At 38.8% G+C, this 23363-nt stretch overlaps 1 protein-coding gene across 7 annotated transcripts in view; it reads left to right on the top strand.

Annotated features, from left to right (window-relative positions):
- The window catches only part of LOC121732122 (serine/threonine-protein kinase NLK), a 146722-nt gene extending 125733 nt beyond the window's left edge, over nt 1-20989 (top strand). The window contains exons 5-11 of one of the 7 annotated variants that reach the window (XM_042121918.1): nt 14304-14472; nt 16952-17078; nt 17212-17382; nt 17921-18140; nt 18504-18597; nt 19380-19483; nt 20849-20936. In XM_042121918.1, coding sequence (XP_041977852.1) covers nt 14304-14472; nt 16952-17078; nt 17212-17382; nt 17921-18140; nt 18504-18597; nt 19380-19476 — 878 coding nt within the window. In that variant the 3' untranslated portion in view covers nt 19477-19483; nt 20849-20936. The other 6 variants (XM_042121919.1, XM_042121922.1, XM_042121921.1 and 3 more) reach the window with 6 other exon arrangements.
- The last annotated feature ends 2374 nt before the right edge of the window (nt 20990-23363 follow it).

Raw genomic sequence — 23363 nt, 5'->3', positions numbered from 1 at the left:
GACTCGGATATTATAACATTGTAAAATTTTAAATTATAACGCCGCACAGTAATCTGTATATTATAATGTATTTGTATACTGTAATATGTATGTTTATACGTGGGAGAGCCATGCTTCGGCACGAGTGGGCCGGCTGGACCGGATAAATACCACGTTCTCACAGAAAACCGGCGTGAAACAGCGCTTGCGCTGTGTTTCGCCGAGTGAGTGAGTTTACCGGAGGCCCAATCCCCTAACCCCTACCCTATTCCCTTCCCTACCCTCAACTATTCCCTTCCCTTCCCTTCCCTCCCCTATTACCCTATTCCCTCTTAAAAGGCCGGCAACGCACATGCAGCTCTTCTGATGCTGCGAGTGTCCATGAGCGACGGAAGTTGCTTTCCATCAGGTGACCCGTTTGCTCGTTTGCCCCCTTATTTCTTAAAAAAAAATTGTTAAAAATAAGGACTAAGGAGGTGTGTATATTTACGTAATAGTGCGCTCAAAATGGAACCTTTAAAGGTTGTAAGTTGCTTTCGTCGACTCGTGAGTCGTGAGTCGTGTAATTACTACGACAGTATATATGGTCTATGGTAATTACAGTAGAAAAGTTGTTTGGGTATGACGTCTAAAAGTTCCATTACGGTTAATGACATTTAGAAATTTCATATTCATACACTATTTAGACAGAAATAAGTTGATGACCTATGAGTAGAGATGAAAATTCCCCGGAAAGTTTCCATTTCTAAGGAATATTTCCTGAAAACTTCCAAATTTGGAAGTTTTGAAAACCGCCATTTATCTTATAAAGACAGTTGTGACGTTTGTTTTTAAATGCAAATAACACTAAAATTAGGTACTTTTTATAGTTTTGATTAAATTGAACATACTTTAGGTATAAAATATGTGATATGAAAGCAGATTTTTCTACTTTATTATTCAGTCGCATGATTTATCGTTTCTATAAATATTTATCTAAGATAACATTATTTTCAAACATAATATATTGCTCAGGATTGACTTTGCTTGTTTCTATCGATTTTTTTTATATATTTTTTTTTAAACATACATATAAAATTGTATTTTTTTAAGAAAAACTAGAAAAGTTTTCTAATAGTAAAATAGTAGAACGGCTAAACTTCTTTCTAAAGTCAATCAGCTGATTTGAACTTACTTATACCTACATAAAAAAAAATACGTATTGAATTGAGTACCTCATCTGTTTTCGTCGGTAAAAGTTACTATTTTATAGAAGAAAAACCATTTTTAAAAAATTCGCAAATGTTTCTGAAAGTTTCCAAAATTTCGGAAACTTTGGAAGTTTTCACGGAAATTTTCCGGTAAACTTCCTGAAATTTTCCAAAGTTTCGGAAACTTTCCGATATTTTCAACACTACCTATGAGATAAAGTCAAATAATAGCTTTGTCCACACTGTGCCTTTTTCTGTTCGTCAAGGGCACGCGCAGTCAACAGCGAACGTGAGGCATGCCCGCGACCTCTGCTCTCTGACCGTATCCAAAACTTCAAAAATGACAATATTGGCGTTGCGTTCCTTGACGCCTTCGATTATTGAATGCGCCAATATGAAAGTTGATGACGAAAATTGAAGATGAAAGTGCACAGTGTGGACATAGGTTTTCAGGTTTTAGACAGATTTTCCAAGGTCTACATTTTCGGGTACCTAAGTTTCCCATCGTAAGTATAATGTTATGTCGTCAATCTGATATCGAAATACTATATCTTCCAGACCTCCATTTTACTACCGTGCATTTTAGGTAATAAAAGCGGTAGAAATACCGCACACTAAAACTATAAAATGAACTGTCGCCAGCTGTATTAACCACTTACAAACCTTCAAGAAGAGTTTCCCTCTTCAACGGCAATGCACTTCCAACTTTCCACCTTTCCATGTTGTCGCCTTCCTTCAGGTGATCAGCGGGGCTAAAATGGTCACATAGCAATTCCTCTCAATCAATTCAGCAAATGAATTGTCGAAACTGTCAAATGTCAAATTAGTACGAATTACTAGGTACAGTGCGACAAGGCTTTAAATGAACGTGGGCGGTGGCACTGCTCGTAAAGGAGAACTTTCAAAAACTGACGTTTTTGTATGATGGCAGCGTTAGTTCATATTTTCGCCACGTTCATTTAAAGCCTTGTCACTTAATTGCAAGCAGACTTGCATTTTGCGATTATATTATGATTCATAATATGATTCTCCAAAGCCCTGCAATTGCTCGGTCAGCCCCTAGTCTAATAAAACCAAAGGTGCATTAAGAAAGTGTGTACTGATCTAAAATTGTTTCATAGCGTGTTTATATTCCTGTGACCGATCTTTCGCAACCGTTAGTGGATAATATTTTATTGACCATTAAACATCGATGGTAACTTCGACCTAATTACTATCGATTACACGTATTAATCGATTGGAATCGTTCGGATATAGTTATCTAGGGCAGGGTATTTTTGGCGTTCCCTAATGAATCAGCAACGTAGGGATTTTTTCCCATTATCTCATCAAAAACTTTAAGAGGAATTACATAGAGAATAAAGCCATGTTACTTACTTAATTATTATTATTACGAATCCATTTACACCTAGATTCTAGAAGAATAAGATCAATCTTTAATTTATTACTATCTGTGGTAGTAGCTTTTAAATCAGCTGTACGATCTCTCGAGTCTTGTTATGAAAGTATGCCTCAACTAAGTCTATAATAAAAATTTATAATAAGTATAACGCTTCAACTCCCAAGCGGCCACAATATAATAATAATAATAATAAACATTTATTCAACAAAGTTCACAGTACACTACAATAGAACAAAGCACACAACAATAAAGACAGAGAAAGAAAAAAAAAAGACATGCATACTATAAGCCTAACCACATAATAGGTATACTTACATATGTACCAATATGTGGCCGCGAGAACAATAGTTTTTTTTTTAATGAAATAAGGGGCCAAACGAGCAAACGGGTCACGGGATGGAAAGCAACTTCCGTCGCCCATGGACACTCGCAGCAGCAGTAGAGCTATAAGTGCGTTGCCGGCCTTTTAAGAGGGAATAGGGTAATAGGGGAGGGTAGGAAAGGGAATAGGGGATGGTAGGGAAGGGAATAGGGTAGGGGATTGGGCCTCCGGTAAACTCACTCACTCGGCGAAACACAGCGCAAGCGCTGTTTCACGCCGCTTTTCTGTGAGAACGTGGTATTTCTCCGGTCGAGCCGGCCCATTCGTGCCGAAGCATGGCTCTCCCAACGTATATTTTTCGATTTCCAAGAATCCGACATTCGATCCTGGATTAACGGTTTTGAGACAAAGAAACAGATAGTTATTAACCTTTAATGCGAAAATTGCATTAAAGTTGGTAAAATAGACCAATTTTCGCACAAGGAAAAATTCACAAATTATTTCTGTAATTTCTGCAAACCTTCTTCTCTAGTGTTATCTAATTAATGAACAAGAATTACATTAACATTTCCCTTACCATGAATAGTAAAAATAATTGCAACATGTCCTCAAGGTCCCCAAAGTCGGTGTCATCAAAATGTTAATTTAAATTCATAGAGCCGTACCCGGAGAATTTTCTCAAAGCAACATTACTAAGGGGAAAATACTAAAATCCACACAAGTTGTTATGCGGTGTAAAGGAGTGAGCACACTGAGACGTGCCGGGGCTCATCGCAAAAATCCGCCTCCACACAATTTGTATGGAAGCGGGTGCGCGTATCGCACACTGTGTCGGGGCGCAGTGGATTTCCGCTTCCACACAAATTGTATGGAGGCGGATTTTTGCGATGAGCCCCGGCACGACCCGTCTCAGTGTGCTCACTCCTTTACACTAAAATTATTTGAAGGTTACGTTAAATACTACGTCAAATATTATCATTTTTTCGTTCTTACATAGAAGGTAAATCAACGCCTTACCTGGCAACTTGAATTTTCAAACACGTCTTTCTTTTAAGATGAAACTATCAAGTAAAGAAAAAAATTTTCAAAATTCAACTCCCAAAAGGTTGAAATGCGGAATAATAGTTAGTATCCAATAAACATAATAGTATTTTAAAAAGGTAAAACCGACTTCAAATTGTACGTAATTAAGAATTAAAATTCTCTATCTCAAAAACTACTGAACCGATTTTGATGAAACTTGCAGTATTCTCTAAGTTGAACAATACCTATTTCAACTAAAAAAGAATAACTTAAATCGGACTTTCAGTTCCGGAGATATGCGTACACAAACATAAAAACATACATACATACCTACAGTTTTGAAACTTGGCACATTTGTTCAGAAGTTGCTATAGCAACTTTAGATTAACATATACAAAAATTGGACAGTTCTGGAAATATTACATACATACGAATCTAATTGATAAGTGATAACCTCCTTTTTTTGAAGTCGGTTAAAAAAGTTTCACGCGGACAAAGCAGCTAAAAAAGGTAGTAAACTTATAAAATCACATAATATAATTATTATGTATTAGACATAGAATAGTTATATGAATGAGTCTGCGATAGGTACCTAATATTAAAATATCCAGGCAACCTGCGGATAGTCACGTTCGGTCTCCAAGTGCAACGGCCATGTCAGACGCCGTATGCTGACTCAGAGAAAGGACATCGATATGCAAAGACCCAAGACGCGACTTAAAGAGTCGTTTTTTTTTTTTATGAAATAAGGGGGCAAACGAGCAAACGGGTCACATGATGGAAAGCAACTTCCGTCGCCCATGGACACTCGCAGCATCAGAAGAGCTGCATGTGCGTTGCCGGCCTTTTAAGAGCGAATAGGGTAATAGGGGAGGGTAGGGAAGGGAAGGGAGTAGGGGAGGGTAGGAAAGGGAATAGGGTAGGGGATTGGGCCTCCGGTAAACTCACTCACTAACTACTAACACTAACAAACACACACACAGAAAACCGGCGTGAAACAGCGCAAGCGCTGTTTCACGCCGGTTTTCTGTGAGAACTTGGTATTTATCCGGTCGAGCCGGCCCATTCGTGCCGAAGCGTGGCTCTCCCACGTATTAAGCTATCTCGCGTGTATAAGGTGAAGCCATAATATTATGTACAGTACTCCCAAATTAATAATGCTCATAGAAATCTTCGCTAATTGTCGTAATCACGGAAACACCCGAATCTATGAAACATGCACTTTGCACCTTGTTCGAAGGGAATAGAAGTAAATAATAAATGGCTGTCCGCTGTCGCTAACTCACCGGAAAGCCATTGCGGCGTTACCATGGTAACATCCAAGCAACGTCAGGCGCCTCTACGTCGCTGCAAAGCGCTGTTTTTCTTAAGGCGAGGATAAACCCCAATTTGTTATTCCGTGACTCCCGGTTTACCTAGTTCCAATATAATAACGAAGTGTTAAAAAATATGAGATATAAAGCACAATATTTAAAATACCTTAAACCATAAACATTTTAATAAAACGTAATACTTTGGCTGTAATTCATTTACAAACTCACCTCCGAAAAAACTCTATTTCATCGAAATATAAGTATTAACTAGTATAATTATACATTTTATTTGAATAAATTGTTAGTAAATCTATTTTAAAATCTCTTTAACCGAACAATTTTGTTTCTTAATATTTATTTCCAAACATATTTAAAAAAAACATGAAAAATAGAGAAGATCCGCCCGAGAACCTACAGTTTTATGCTAAGCTAAAATGAATCTTATTGCGATGCGTATACGCTTGGTCTTTGGTTGTGTGCAAGGTTATCGTTTTGGATTGAGATTAATCCCCGCCTTAAAGTTTAAAACAGCGCTTGCAGCGACGTCTTCCGACGCTCGGGAAATACGACCGTTGCCGAAAAATTACGAAAATTTACATGCGCATTTCTACGCACACTTTGGGAGCACTGTACCTTCTAGGCAGTCATATCCATACTGACATTACAAAAGGGAAAGTGTGCCTCTGTCTGTTATAACTACAAGATGTAACCCGCAACTCAGTTATGCCAAAGTCAGTTTATCGCGCGGGAACCGTACATTATTCCGGTATAAAAAGTATCCTATGTCCTTTTCCGAGACTCAAAGTATCTCCGTACCAAATTTCAGCAAAATCGGTTCAGCGGTTTGGTCGTGAAGAGGTAACAGACAGACAGAGATACAGACAGACAGACAGACACACTTTCGCATTTATAATATTAGTATGGAAGTATGGAATATAGATACTGTAGAACGAGTAGAAAATAAATATCTATGTGGGAAATTCCCCATACAAAAATGATCACAACGGGCGCTTGTCATTGCATTGTGATTTAAGGGCAGGGTAGAAATCTCAACCTGTTTCGGTATGAACTAACCCTTAGATTAGACAAAGTTTTTAATTTAATAATAATATCTATGGACGTTTCACACCACGTCAGTTTTGCCCCGTACCTGAAGGACTTGTGTTACAGGTACCAGACAACGGAAATATATTTAATACTTTAATACTATACATGTATTTAAGATTTTTATTATATCATACACATATTTAATACACATCCAGACCCGTCAACATTGAAAACTTTTTTGTTCCGTCGACGGGATTTAAACCCGCGCTTGAGCTGCCACACACTCAACCAATTGAGCCACAGAGGTCGTCTAATTTACTGAACATAATTCGAGGATTTTGCTAAAAGTGTTAAAAATATTTCCTTTCTCGGCTAGGGTTACCGCAAGGGAATAACAATCTAATTTATGTTTCGCGCCTCCGAGTAATGAAAAAACCTGGTATTAAATAACCGAGATAAAATTTTTAACCGCATAAAAAGAGGATTTATTTATTCGTCTTGATTTCAATTAGTGATTATTTTAATTAAGACATAAAATATTTAGAACTTGTAATAATTGATAGTATCTATCCTAGAAGTTATATCCGGGCGATGTTTTACGAGTTAATTTATGACTAAGGACCCGATTTTTATATTTCGAATTTCGCTTCGAACGCTGTTTGAATTGCGCATCAAACAGTATATCGTGCGCTCACGAGAAACAGCCTTCTTTTATAAAGAAAGGGGCCTTCTTTTATAAAGAGTGGGGGTTTCTTTTATAAAGAAAGGGGCCTTCTTTTATAAAGAATGGGGGTAAATGAGCAAACGGGTCACCTGATGGAAAGCAACTACCGTGGCCCACGGACACTCGTAACATTAGAAGAGCTGCAGATGCGTTGCCGGCCTTTTAAGAGGGTATACGCACTCTTCTTGAAGGTTGGCAGCCTGCGCTCGAAACGATATACCTAAGAATCGATCTCCAGTGTCGATTCTTATACTACGGATATTGCTTCGAGCGCTGACTGGTCTCTCTCTTTAGTCAAAGTATTTAGGAGTGCGAGAGACACCTTGCGATCGAAGCGAAATTCACTATTTGAGAATCGGACCCCTGGCTTAATTAACACAGTATTTCATTATTTATAAAGTTCTAGCGAAGCTTTCGTGAGCGCAAAAAGCCTCAGAAATACAGTTAACTGGTGTTGCCGTGCCCACTGTGCACATCTCCCCGTATCTTGGCAGATTTTGCAACCTTGCTTTTTATTCGCTTCGTTATTTTTTTAGAAATCGTGTTTCAATATTTTTGCCTGCAACTCGTATACGAGACGCTATAGCGTCTGGTATATTATGTTTTAGTATGTCAGGGAATTTGTAACTTTCAATTGTTACTAGTAAGTATGTAATAACTAATAAGCAGCAAGAGTAAAGATAGATTATTTTTTCTGAAGTTCCTTTGCAGTATTGACTTTAAGAACTAACTCATCTATAGGGAATGCAAATCTCGCGAGATTGGGGCTCAAGCGAGATCCCGCGAGTTTTTGAATACAATACCGCGAGTTCTCGCCAATTTCGAGATCTCGCGAGATTAGCAGTTTGGTGGGTTTTTTTTGCAAATAATCACAATATTTGAATAAATTACGAAAAAAAAGTAATAAAAATTATAAGTTTTATAAGATTAACATTTTTTTACAATTTTATGCATCAAACATAAACAATGTTTGATGTAAGTATCTGTCTATAATTTTAAGTAGTAAGCTTTGACATACGTATCTATTATCTATCAACAACGTTTTATCGTGGAAGCCGGCGTCCACGATAACGTGACGTCCAGAATTATAAAAGCGCACTATCAAATACAAATCTTTTAGTAATAAAATAGTTTGTTTTATAATTACTAACAAAACAACGAAAAGTCAAAATTCAGGACCTAGTTGAGTATCACAGTGCACAGTTGCTTAGGCCAGCTCCTCTTTGTTTTGACTCCGTGATCGCAACTCCGTCCGTGTCAGTCGGCGCTTCAAGTAAGACATTTTTATGCTCAAATGCAATCTCGTCAAACTCGCGAGATCTCGCCTCTTTTTCGTCTGAGATCAATCTCGCTAAAAAAGGCTGAGATCTCGCGAGAACGAGATTGCATTCCCTACTCAACTAGTGATCAATTTATACTTACTTTTTATTCCTATACGAAACGCACATATTGTACATAATATTTTTCTAACCTCCCTTCTCGATTAATCTACGTCCTTGACGGTAAACTTCCGTAGGGTAAATGACAAGTAATTGGACGGCACCAGTCATTGGACAAAGCACAAAAACACAATATTAAATTAGGTTGCTTTAAAAACTGTCTGTTTTTAAAGTAATAGAACCCCTTATTTTAAAGAAAAACAGGTAGTTTTTCAAGCAACCTTAATAAATGTAGTGTTTTTGTGCTCTGTCCAATAACTAGTACTGTCCAATCACTAGTCATGTTCACCCTATATTCTCCCATGCATAATATTTTACAATGAGGTTGGCAACACTTGTGCTAGTGCACGTATGGCGGCACATTTCCATAATTTAGCTCGTTACAGAGTTCGCGATTATATCTTCTCGTTTCGTTGGACATAAAAACCCCGGCCTCATTTACTAATTAACAGCTTCATATAACTATTGGCTACCAGTTCATAAAATATCGAGAACTACCTTTTTTTTAAACATGGGGAAATTTCTCTACGCATCTCCGGCGGATTGGGGCATCGGCCAGGGTTTGTTTGGCGTCGGTCCCTCTAAAACCCCACGGTGCTCCACTCCCCGCTTTAAGCAGAGTTGCGGGTACGATAGAACCTACCTCAACAAGATCCTAGAATTTGAGAACACCAATGGCGAATATTTATACTTACAGCCGATGTTTGAGTTTCTGTAAAGTTACCATCTTTTAAGATAAAGTTATGCACTGTAAACGAAGCTCATAGCTTTGTTAACAGTAAAGCTTTAAATGTTTTCCGTTCAATAAAGAAAATACATACCACTTAATTTAAGGTTTTACTTTTTAAATTAAAACAGAGTACGGGAGAAACCATGTTGGAGCTAGAACCTCTCGACCTCTAAGTAACACCATATTGGGTCCAGTCGGGTATTCGAGCCCTCAGGTCAATGACACTCCTTTACGTAAAGGAACTGTGCCTTTCTTTACGTATAGAATTACGAGCATTTACATTTTCAATACGAGGGTCGAGGACCAAGGGTTCTGTGTTAACGGTACTGCGGGGCTAAAATGGTCGCTTTGGAGAATCATATATTGAATAATAATATGATTCATTTTTAAACTCCATTTTGCGTGCGATTCATATAGTGATTCGCTTCGATTAATGATTGCTATACGCGCGCGAGCGCCGCTCGCGGGACCAATCATTAATCTAAGTGAATCACTATATGAATTGGACGCAAAGTGGAGTTTAAAAATTAATCATAACATGATAAATTATAATATGATTCTCCAAAGCGACCATTTTAGCCCCGCTGTGTAGTAAGCAAAGTGATATGAACATTGTATCCGGCGAATTCAACGCGAAAATATTGCGGGAACCGTGCATTTTGTCGGGATATAGTAGCCTGTGTGATCTCCCGCGGCAAACTCAATGTATGTTCCTTTGAATGAAATCGGTCGAGTTCTAGACTCTAATAGCTTTTCCAATGGCTAATAGAAATCAAAATATCTGTCACGTTTAAGTAAATACTTGTATGGATAAAAAAAAATGCGAATATCATGATGATGATAGTGACATATTCAAGACTAGATGACGCCAAAATTTGTTTATCGCGCGGAAACCGTACATTTTTTCGGGATACAAAGTACCCTTTGTCCTTTTCCGGGACTAAAAGCATCTCTATACCTGTAGCCCTAGCACGGCCACCAGTAGAAATGCGAAAGTATAGACAAACTGTGGACATAAACTAAAGGTGCCGTTCCGATCTTTTCAATTAAAATGCCACTTTATGACAGACTACAGTATATGTCATAGAGTAGGATAGTATTTGAATTTTTAGGACTAGAGTCTGTCATAAAGTGGCATTTTAATTGAATGTATCGGAACGAAAAAAGATCGGAACGCCAGCTTAAGTTTATCTCCACAGTTTGTCTATACTTTCGCATTTCTACTGGTGGCCGTGCTAGGGCTACAGATATCAGCAAAAGAGGCAAGAGACAGACAGACACACCTTCGCATTTATAATATTAATATTAGTATGGAATAATGGAAGTTGGATTCGTTTCGTTGTCTTTTTTCTGTCATGTGACTTTTCCTATGTGACAATGACAAGCATTTACATGTAGTCATGTAACCTTGTATAGTGATGTGATGAAGTATAATATTATAATATTATTGTACCTATATGTCTCAGTCCTACTCTATATCGTAACTGGTTACACCAAACGCGATGAAACTTCACAATAAGAGAGATCATCCCAAGAGATAGAGTTTCACGTCAGGAAACCGTGACCGCTGTACTAAGAGCATGCTTTCACCTTATTGTTACTGGACATTGTACTATCGACGAAGATCCTGCAACACCAGTTTCGTTTGTCTTTGCACTAGGACGCCGGAGTGACATCTGCAAAGTTTAGCTTGCCCATTTCCAAAAACTTTTTTCCACTATGTTGTCAAGTAGAGCCCAACTATTGCATTTATTGTTGTATGCCTGCAGGTCCAGCGGTACTATTCTCGATGGTACACTATATTTTTTCCTTGGTACTAGTAACATTTACTAAGCAGCTAACTAAAGGTCACAGCACCCATATCAACTCGGAAAGCGATCGTCACCGTATCGCCTTTCGCCTCGCCGTCAACCAGGCGTCAACGTGCGTATTACCATAGCGTATCCGTAGCCCATGTACGTCAACTCGACTACGGCTAGGCGACGCCTCGCTTACGGCTCGGGGAAGGGAAAAGGGGCAAGGGTGGTAGGCGTAGGCGGGTGTTTGATGAGCCGTAAGCGGGGGGACGACGAGCCGTAGGCGGGTGGACAACGAGTCGTAAGTTGACCACGCATCGTATCCCGGTTCGGAGCTTCCAACTTCCGAGGCGAGGCGAGTACGTTACGGTTCCGCTTAGTGTGCGTTGCAGTAGGGAGCTTTATACAAACAATATTGAACGGCTCGAGGCGATACGGTGCCGATCCCTTTCCAAGTTGATACTTAGTGTACCTTTAAGGCTGTTTTCTTAACAACTTCGTTATTTATAAATAACTGACGTATTAAAAGTATTCATTAAAAAGTTAGAAGGTTATGTGGCGTTATACCAATGTGTTTTGGGAGCTCGTTATTTGTGGGAGTTTTGGACGTTGGGGAAATTAAAACACATTTGGAGGCGAGGTTTAGTACTTGTGTCTGACTGTGTTATGACTTATGACTACATACTCAGAAGTCATAATAGGTAACACGAATCTTAAAAACTTAAAAGAAACTTATTTTAATTTGTAAGATAAATATTACTAGAGTCTTCTAATCCTTTAGTTTATTTATAATAATTAAGAAAGAAAGAACACATAATTGATCGGTAAAAACGCAGAATATAAACATTTATTTAATTATTTCGTTTCAATAAAAACTAGCTATTTGACCGAGCTTTGCTCGGTATTCGATGAAAATGACATTTTCTAAAAATGATGTATCAAATATATATATATATATATATATATATATATATATATATATATATATATATATATATATATATATATATATATATATATATATATATATATATATATATATATATATATATATATATATATATATATATATATAAAACTTGAGAGACTAAACTAGTCTTTCAAGTTTATAAACTGAAGTTTATAATATAATGCGTTGAAAGATACAAAGATACAAAATCATTCTAATAACATTTCTCCTATGTCTCTTACCCTATGTAATCATTAATTGATACTTATTTATCATGGTTATAAGTTATAACTTATAAACCCCGTATTTGTCGGTTAACTCTCTATGTAAAGTTTACGTGTAAACGCTTAGTTTGTGCAAGAAAATTTCATTTATGCTGGAGTATGCTTTGTCAACTATTTTGGTTAAACATTGTTTAGAAAATGACGTTGTGTTAGTTAAATGTTTTAACTCGTGTGGTATTTTGTTTATAACCGTGAGTTCGCCTAGAATATTATTTAGGTGCGTTTATAATCATCTTAAGATATTGAGAATATGCTCTTCAGCTTAAGTAGGTATAGATTAGACGTTTAGGCAAAACAAAATGTCATCAACCCAACGCGAACTCTTCCAAGTAAATAGAATATACCTATTTTTGACATTTCTTCTCGAGTATGACAATTATGTTTCTGCCTAAAGCAGTAGATTATTATGTAGCCAAAATATCAGTCGTATATTTAAAAAAAACTTTACAGTTTTTACTTTAAGTTTAGCGGGAAGAATGCTCTTTTTCCGCTTCTAATCTGTCAGTGCCAAAACATCCAGCTATGATTCTGTCTACTCTGATCCAGCGAAGTGGCTGAAAAAGTGTTGAGTATAGACTACAGTGCTTAAGGCGCTGTGGTTGTTGCAACTACGTAAAATGGGTTTTTTAAAACACGTTTTTAGTAAAGGAAATGTCATTATTTAAGTATAAAATAAGTACCGTTTTAAAATTGAGAAAATTTTCTATACGCAAAGGTATATCAGAACACAATTTGAAAAATTCTGCTCGATAGAAAAAAATCTCAAAAAATGACTGTTATAACGCTGTTTTTCATAATTAAATTATTTTATGGCTAAATTACACACTTTCTAGAAAAAAACAAAAAAATTAGTATATGTGTCGTAACCTAACGGAAACGATTTGATATATTTGATTTGTGTAATACTAAAAACAAAAGGTTTTTACCCGTATTTTCTATTATCAAGGCACGCGGCGAGCGCGTAACAGCCACTGTTCAAGGCGCGCTGATATGAATGTTATTTTAATGTTCTTAACGTCGATATTCGTACTGACAGACATCGACCTGCTTATTTTAGGGACTACTCGGCCTTAAGTTTTGAAGTGAATTTAACTTCTGTGGAGCTAAAACGACCACATTTCCTTCACTTTATGTGGCCTCCGTTGCGCCAAAACTGTACATTTATCGGGGATAAAAAGCTTTTTCAGGGACTCAAAATACCTCCATAACATTAAATAAATGATTTGATTAGATTCGATTTGATAAATTCCAGCAAAATCGGTTAAGTAGTAGAAGACACTTTATGTATGGATGTCACATGAAAAAATGACACAGAGAGCGGATCTTCATTAGTTCAATATAAAATCAGTAAGGTTAATGTATGAATTTGCTATGTGTTCCATGTTCAGCCCTTTTAAATTTACCTGTTAATTGCAATTTGCGAGCTGAACCAACTGAATTATTGATTGCGTTGTGATTTGTGTTTGTCTTGTGTCTAATCCGATACGTTACGATGTTCATATCATTAGTTTATATGTCCACTGAATACCAATTTTAGGAACATGAATCTGTTATAATTATTATCTTTGCCTTTTACTTTATATTTAGAATCTTCACTCAAAATGATCGCAGTAGAATTTCTCAAAACTTACGTATTTAGGTCTAGAGCTCACTTCACACTTGGGACACGACAGTCTTAAGACAGACTTAAATTGCTGTACAAAATACATGAAGATGAAGAGGAGAAGACTAAGAAACAAATATTTTGGATTGTAATAGACTCTTAAGACTGTTATGTCCAGTGTTTCCTAAAATCAGGTGTATGAGTGCGTGCAGCTGTCTAGTAAAGATGTTTGGGGAAATCTTTCAATTTTTTAATATTGCAAGTCCAACCTTTATCTGCTCACAACTTTGGTTCAGGGCTGCCAAACTTGTTTCAGTGCTGCGCAATTATTATTCAGCTTTCAACTTCTTTGTCAGGGCTGCCCAACTTTTATCAGGGCTGCCAAAACTTTTTTAAATGTTGCCCAACCTTGTTTTCAGGGCTGTCCAACCTTTTTCCAGTGCAATCCAACATTTTTTAATCTGGCAATATATTTTTAACAAAATTTTTTCTCTTCTTCCAGGTCTGAAGTACCTGCACTCCGCCCGCATCCTGCACCGCGATATCAAGCCCGGAAACCTGCTGGTGAACAGCAACTGCGTCCTCAAGATCTGCGACTTCGGTCTGGCGAGGGTTGAGGAGCCGGATGTGACAAAGAACATGACGCAGGAGGTCGTCACGCAGTATTACAGGTAGCTATCTCTTTCTATCTGGGAGGAAATAAACAGTGCAGAAAATAAAACTCTGTGTAAATGCTTGGCTCTGCGAGCGGATAAACTGCAAAGAAAATTGAACTCTGTATAAACTCTAATAGAGCTGAAAATGGGATAGATGAACGTCGAGTTTTTCCCAAGTAAACTAGCAGCTTCGTCTTCTGGTAACATAGACAATCGTTAAACAGAAAAATCCATACTAACTTTTAACTAGATATTACTAGCTGTCCCGGCAACGTAATTTGCTAAGGTATTTCGCCCATATTATATTATTGAAGTGACTAAATAAGAATGGCACCATGGCAACGTCCATCGCTATCGTCCAACAATGGTCGCCGTCAGCCTCGAGTTGTAATAATTAACTATTATTTATTCAACAAATGCACCTATCAATATAAAAAGTAGCCAGTAGCCGATTCTCAGACCTGCTGAATATGCGTATAAAGTTTGGTAAAAATTAGTAAAGCGGTTTGGGAGGAGTACGGTAACTAACATTGTGACACGATAATTTTATATATATATATATACCCCCTTACTAATAAACGTTGTATAATATAACTTTTAGCTTTGAATAGTTATACAGTGTTTTGTTCCTGTCACACAAGTGACATTTTTAATTAGATTGAAGAAGACAAAACATATATATTATGTATAACTATTCAATGCTTATACAGCGTTTATTAGTAAGGGGGTTAGATAATAACTTATAGGGGTGCCAGACTGTGAGTAGATACTTCTATTATTAGGTACTTATTAGATTTTAATAATGTATCAAATGCTTGCAATATTGCTTAGGCATTTGAAGATGTGGTCCCAACTGCGGCATTAACTATGAGCGCACTATAACAGAATAGTTCTCACGGGTGTAGTTCGCTATAGCACGATATGACCAATAACGCCAACACAAATTGACTCCAATAACGCTGTTATTCGCTGATTTATACTACGCCGCTGGGAAATATAGAGCTGAAAACTAATAGTTATCTAATATCTGTTGGTATACGGTTTTATGTACCATCGAGGAAATTGATTCGTAGGCAGATGGCGGATCTACATAATTCGGTCGTTGATATCAAGCCCGTCTGATGGTACTACAATCAGTTAGAGCTCGTCAACTTTAAAATGACGTGCCCCCCTCTTGTATTTACAGTACCAAATTTCTCATTTATATCAACTGATGCAGTGGTGGGGCGCGTCATTTAAAGTTAGACAAGCTCTATATAAGTATTACCTTAATACATTAGTTGGATACAGATAATAAAATATAATAGAGATAGGAATAGCTCACAATTGATATAATATGTCTAATGTGAGCTATTCCTATCTCTAGTAGGGCAAAACCAGAGATAGATCAAATATTGGGAACGGCCGTTAGATGTTTAATTGAATGATGTAATACAGTGCTAAAACGAAGAAACCCTTTTGAATTTGAATTGGTTTGGTGACTTTAGTCGATGTAGGTATGTGCTTAATGCAATTCCATTGGATAGTACTGTATATGATCAGTGTCAAAGAAATAAAAATGTCAAAATAGACATTAAAGGTGGGAGAGCCATGCTTCGGCACGAAGGGCCGGTTCGACCGGAGAAATACCACGTTCTCACAGAAAACCGGCGTGAAACAGCGCTTGCGCTGTGTTTCGCCGAGTGAGTGAGTTTACCGGAGGCCCAATCCCCTACCCTATTCCCTCCCCTACCCTCCCCTATTCCCTTCCCATACCTGATCCCCTATTAGTTATTACCCTATTCCTTCTTAAAAGGCCGGCAACGCACCTGCAGCTCTTCTGATGCTGCGAGTGTCCATGGGCGACGGAAAAAACCTATCGAAAAGAAAAAACCCTCGAATATTCCGTACCTACGGGTGAATGTTTAGTTATTGTAAACTCATGCGACCGCGGTTGCGAAAGCGGGCCGTGTCGCCGTGCGGTTTGTCTGCGAGGCGCGATATCGTCCGCACGGCTTTCGGAATTACTAATTGCAGGTGGATTAAAGTTAGTTTTGTGTTCTGTTAATGAACAAAATACAGGCTTCGTATTATAGCCCTCATTACTGTAAACATAAAATGTCAATGTGTTTCAGACGAGAACCTTAAAACCCATTTTACTCTTAGTGGATATAATATGTGGCTGGTTTCGTTAAAACTAAAACAGCTACTCAAAAGTGTTTGAGGGACCCAAGTTAATGGCTATCGCTAGAGCAGTTTCTTTCGGCAAGGGATGAGACACAGAGCCGATGCTTGGCCCATCCGATGCGTCATCATCTTTCTTGTGAGACAGTCGAGTCGAGCTCGATTAAACATTAACCTATCAACTCCCAAGCGGTGAATTTCGACCGCGTAAACAATAGATTTTCAAGAACCTGCGATCGAACGACTTTTAAAGTATTCTTAAGAATTTCCATGAACATAATATTTTGTAATTAAACTCCATGTATCCACCCACTTCTGCCTCTCATTCCAGAGCTCCGGAGATCCTGATGGGCGCGAACCACTACACGGCGGCGGTGGACGTGTGGTCGGTGGGCTGCATCTTCGGCGAGCTGCTCGGCCGCCGCATACTGTTCCAGGCGCAGAGCCCCGTGCAGCAGGTACGGTACCGATGGTAAACTTAAACCAAGATAGATTTTCATGAAGAAGTTTATGACAAATATAAGTATCAGAAGAATTTTATGTAACTCATTTAACAAAAACTTTGCTCAACTCTCATGAATTTCGTTTTAGCTGGAGCTCATCACGGAGTTGCTGGGTACGCCGTCACTGGAAGACATGCGGCACGCCTGCGCCGGCGCACGCGCACACATGCTGCGCCGCGCGCCCCGCCCCCCTGCGCTCGCCGCGCTCTACACGCTCTCCGTGCAGGCCACGCACGAGGCCGTGCACCTGCTCGCACAGGTACGTCCGCGCGCGTGTTAGACAGAGATAGACATACTGCGCACGCGCACACATGCTGCGCCGCGCGCCCCGCCACCCCGCGCTCGCCGCGCTCTACACGCTCTCCGTGCAGACCACGTACGAGGCCGTGCACCTGCTCACACAGGTACGTCCGCGCGCGTGTTAGACAGCGATAGACATAGTTGTCGTACGCACACATGCGCCGTGCACAGATAGAAAGAGACAGAAATATTGAGTCTAGACGCTCTCCGTAAGAAGGAGAGGAAAAGAACACATTTGAGTTAGAATTTAGATGCATTATAACAGCAATCAAACATCAAAAATATGTACTTGGAAGCGTGGACAAAATCAGAACTAACACTCCCATCATGTAAACATGTCACTACAGAGAGTGAATGGCACATAAATATATCCTCCTATCCGACATGTAACTGACAAAGATTCAATTATCTTCTAGGCAAATAACTTTAGACTTTAATAATAAATATTCATCTTCATCCACAACCTTTTAAAACTCCACTCACTCTTATTTTTCCAGATGCTAGTATTCGACCCGATGAAGCGCATCTCGGTAGTCGACGCACTGGCCCACCCGTACCTGGAGGAGGGGCGTCTCCGCTACCACTCGTGTATGTGCAAGTGCTGCTACAGCGCGCCGCCGGCCGCGCGACACTACTCGCCCGACCTCGAACCTAATGCCCCGCACGCTTTCCATGACGCCTGGGAGAGAAAGCTCACGAGTGTGCATCAGGTTAAAGGTAATACCTGTTTGATTTTATTATACATCATAAAAAATTCAGATTGATTTTTCGCTCGTCTCTGTCAATCAAAAGAAAAATATTGCTATCTCAATTACATGTATCACGACAGCACGATATACTTTCATGTGAATGACAAATTTGTTTGCGAATCTGTACATGCTTCGTGACTACTGAGGTAATGTATGTCTCACGAAAAGATACCAAAGATTGCTTGGCTTAAAACAAAAAACTTTTAAGCCAAGTCTACAAATGTACAAAGCATTATTTTAGTGATGTTCGCCACATCACTATCGACTATCGATAAAAAACCTATCCAAGATTCCAAAAACCTCATACTTACCTTCTCCCCATATATTACAGAGGAAATACACAAGTTCATAGCTGAGCAGCTGCAGACTTCGCGCGTACCGCTCTGTATCAACCCGCAGTCCGCGGCGTTCAAGAGCTTCGCAAGGTAAGGCGCCGCCACCAACCGCAACCGCAACCAACCGACACTAGGTGATTTCTTTGCGATACGTAACAATGGTGCTTACAGTGCTGGCCGATCAATGTTTCACACTCGATTTGCCGTTAAATTTACGATTTGATAAAAATATAACCTAAAAATTAAAATTTATACTTTTGACATTATAACCTACAAATTGGAAATTTCAAGTAGTTTGATGACGTCAGTTTTGTCAGTAGATTTTTAGTTTTGATCGGTCAATATCTGTAGACATCACATAAAGTATAGCGACCACCCCGCACCCATATTGGACCACGCTCTTTCAACGTATCGACAACATTCTATCGATAATTTTACAACACTATGATTCAACTTTGTAATAAACTTTAGTAAACATTGTTGTCCATACGTCCAATGATAATAAATAAGACTAAAGCAAATAGTCATCACAATTTGTGGCACGGTGTTTGTGTGTGCACGTCAGTGTCACTGTTTACAAATCCGAAGTCTAGAACGGTCTAGAAACGTCTAGAAAGTCCTAAATGTCTAGAAAAGTCTAAGGTGGTCGCAGAAGTTAGCCTATGTCGTCCCGACCCGCTTCCTTCCCGTAGTATTTGCGTAGGAACCGTATCGCCTTTGCCTTCGGGATTTTGCTAGCCCGAGTTGTGCATGGGTTTTTTGACCTCTTTTTTTCTTTCGCTTCCGAGCGCAAGCCACCGCAAGTCGAGCTATCATCAACCCTCTTGAAATGGTGGTTTCGTTTTTAACCTGCTTTTTTCTTTTTGCGGCAGCCCTAGAACCAGTTCGAAAGCAAAAGTCTGTTCCCCTTTCAAGACTGCGGCAAAAATTCTACTGTTAACGCCCGTGATATTTTTATGCGCCGCCTAGACCCGACGTAAGCGCAATTTGCACGCTCTACTTGTGTTGTGCATCGATATAGCGCGGGACACCGTTCGATAAGGCACTTTTGACAACCCTAATGAATAAACAAAATGGCCGCCTTGTCATAAGATAGGGTGACCAACTTAAGGAAAAAATGTTTAAGTTAAATTAAAAAAAAAGGGGTGCCTTCCCGAACGGTTGTCGTTCGTAATTTCAAAAGGGTTGATCGTTGGATAGAGTCAATCGGTTCGGTTGCAATGCATGCAATAAATTCGGTTGTTATTTAGTAGTATAGGTGACTGGTAAAGATATCCATTTTTTAGGGGATAATCGTTAATGCTATAGGTCCATTGTACTCCCAAATGATGGTCCCACTACATTTCACTGTTTAGTACCTTTGCACGTTTAAATAAAGGGTAATATTTAAAAAATAGTAGTTAGTAATGTTTATTACTAACAACTGGTTACTGATTGGTTTATCACCCGTCAAACATAGGGGAACATGTCCACGATTTGTAACACAAGCGGGACACTCTTGACTTATTCATATCCAGTCACCAAAAGAAACTATTCGAAATCCAGATTTATTCCAAAGAAGCAGTAGAAATTTCTATCATAATATAATGGTAATTATATTGTCGTCTCGTTCTTTAGAAAGAGATAGCGAGCAATTTGAATGCTGTGGTTGTCTGAGTAGTGCATGCGTAGACTCCGGGTTTGGTCGACGGTAGAAGTAGTTTGTGATGCGGTTTGCTGTAAGGTCTTTTATTATCATGCATGGTCGAATAGCTCGTATGTTGGATTTGGAGTCCATCGAATACTATAGCGCTGGCCCAATAGCTTTCATATGGCTCGTCCAAACCGAGCCTGGCTAGTCTAGATTTAGCTGTAGAGCAGCTATACTCAACCTGCGGCCCGCGGGCCGCATACGGCCGGGACTTTGTCTTCGGCATTCGTGAAGTTAAACCATTTAGAATTTCACGCCCACCGGCAATAGTATAAAATCGTCTTGAAAGTGTTAATTTTTTTCCACTTTTAGGCTGCGTTTTCACCTGAGAGGCGTTGCGAGGAATGTGTTTTTGAGAACCAATACAACCGCTGCGTTTAGCGAGCTCAGGCAAATGAATCGATTCTATTGGTTCTCAAAAACACATTCCTCGCAACGCAGCTCCGCGCCGGTGGAAACGCATCCTTTAACTGCTTTGAAAAACATAATTTTAATAAAATTCGGAAAAAAATCGGTTGCGGTCCGCGACTCCCAGACCGATATATGTGGCCCGTATAAGGTTGAGTTCTGCTGTAGAGGATCTAATCTAACCAAATCCAACATGCAGCTAGCGTGGGTGTGGGTAGTTGCGCGACTAACGGCCGCTTGCAGCTCCACAGTCGCGCACCCCTCGGAGCTGCCGCCGTCGCCGCACCAGTGGGAATGACGCGCCCGACGCGAGCCGTAGCCGGCAACGAGCCTGGCCGCGATCTAGTTAACAAGGGAGTGACGGCCAGATTTTTAGTTCTAATTTTGAATGTGAAACGGCTCAGGATGAACGTGGTTAAGAATAGGGAAGATGAATAATATGTTTCGCAATTCTGTGACTGTGATTAAACAAGTCGCACTATCCATCCAGTGACGTCACTCCAGTCTTTTCAACAGTTCATTGTTGCAAAAATTCTTTATTTGAATTTGCAATATAAACCTAAATGACAAAATATAGTCTGTCAAAAAAGTGAAGAAATTAAAAAGTGGCAACACCGTGGTGTCATCCCTTATTTCTTAGATTGATTTAAAAGGGATGACACTACGATGTTGCCACTTTTTAATTTCTTCACTTTTTTGACAGACTATAAGTGACGTCACTTTCCGTTTCGCTTCGAAATTCAAACAATCGGTTTAAGCCTGGCATTATTAAACTACACGTCATTCAATTTATTTTATAATAATAATCTTTTATTAAACAAAATTACTCAATGCTCAAAATATTGCATCTTCCCTAATTCATACAAAACAACAAGACTAATGACACAAAGTGGCGCCATCTACGTTCATCCTAAGTCGTGTCTCTCTATAATATGGCGTCTTGGCGATGTGTGTAATATGTATTCTGATTTTAAAAATTGTAATGCCGTACAGGCCAAAATTAGAGACTATAGTATTAGTTGAGTTTAATGGAAATAAATTGTACTGGCGTGCTCGCCATTTTTGAAGTATTTAATTTCAAAAATTGTAATGGCATCTTGCCCAAATATTTTGAAATTGGAATGCTGTATAGCGCCATCTATGCGAAGTTTTATTTTGTCTCAAATAAATTTTCGTGTAAAATATGTCTAATTCAATGATTGTTTTAAATGTTTGTCACTAAATTGTAATTGGCTAAAATTTTGTCATTTATTCTAAATGTTAACGCGAATATTTCTTAATATCTTCTATATAATGTCTGTACATAGTTATTATAAGTTTTTATTTGTATTGTGAGTCGTTGCTTTGTGCCTCGACGTTTAGTACAGTCAACACAAATCCTTAGTTTTTAGTTTTAATTTTTACAAATTGACAATGACAATATTTTGTTGACTGTACCGTTTTATCACAATAATTATTATTACCGTCTTTCAATGTAGCATATTGTACCGCCGCTCAATATTTTTCCTTTACTTAAGATCATTAATTATTATACTCATTAATTCGCAAGAATTTTTGAAATATGCTTAGTTTCGAAAAAAAAACAAATGCGTGTAAGTTTCTTTAGACAAGAAGTCAAATGACGTTGCTACCAAATATTTCCAATTTATTCTCATTACTTACTATAACTAGTTAAGTTCCTTAGTTTTATCGTATACGTATACATTTAGATGTACGGAGAGAGTTCAAAATGGATTGTAAAGGAAAGAAATGGACGCTGCGCATTAAATTGCTTTAGACAAGGATGTAAAATGACTATAATTCAATGCGTAGCAAGCTCATTTACACTCACTCGGTTACCAGAGATTTTCCTCTGTAAATAAACAATTTGACAACAAGTCAGAATACTTTTTTAGGCTGAGTGTAAATGACGCTTAAGGTGAGATCGCACTACGTGACGCTTCACTTTCCACAGAACTGACGTTATATAAACGTGAAACTGGCGTATAAAAAGTTTGTCAGAAAGTGAAGTGTCGTGTCGCGTAGTGCGGTCTCACCTTTAATGATACAACGAAGTGGATATGCTATAGTTTTGCTTGTAGGGAGGTGTGAATAGTTTTGTGTGTGCCTGATTGTACGTCATAGCGAGCAATAATGTTGCAATACGCATAATTTTAATTTAGCAACGTGTATTGCGTTTCCATATGTGTGCCAACACTTTCCGTCTGTACACATAAGCATCAACATCGACTGAACACTTAGGTTAGGTTATTGATAATTTACCGATTAGAAAAATTAAAATCTCAGTAATGTAGTGGGGCTCGGAGTGGCCTGGCCGCGACGTGACATGGCTAGGCCAATGGTCATGGCATGATTTGGCCAGGCCACGCCGAGTCCGCGTGACGTATAGTGAGTATAAACATGTTAAATTCGAGCATTTATAGATATTGTACCGGTGTGTTAGTGTGCGTGATTCGGCCGTGTAGCAGAGACTAGAAATAGGAAGTTCCGAAAGTATCCACAGTGGCGCTGCTGTCGCAAAGGCAAAAAGTACCTTCTGTCGCCGCATGGCGCTAGTAGTAGCGACTCCAGCGCCCTCTGTTCAAATTAAGGAGGCTCTCTTTAAGATAGAGTGGCGCTAGTGTCGCCTCAGTGACTTCAGCGCCCTCTACGCATTTGTGGACGCTTTTCATGACAGACGTGCTTCTTATTTCTAGTCGCCGCGTCGTAGTTTCAAAATTAATGTCTCATATTGTTTGTAGTCGTAGCTATAGCACGC

This window comes from Aricia agestis, chromosome 11 (assembly GCF_905147365.1).
Source record: "Aricia agestis chromosome 11, ilAriAges1.1, whole genome shotgun sequence".
Classification (NCBI taxonomy): domain Eukaryota; kingdom Metazoa; phylum Arthropoda; class Insecta; order Lepidoptera; family Lycaenidae; genus Aricia; species Aricia agestis.
This window is presented reverse-complemented; position numbering and strand designations above follow the sequence as displayed.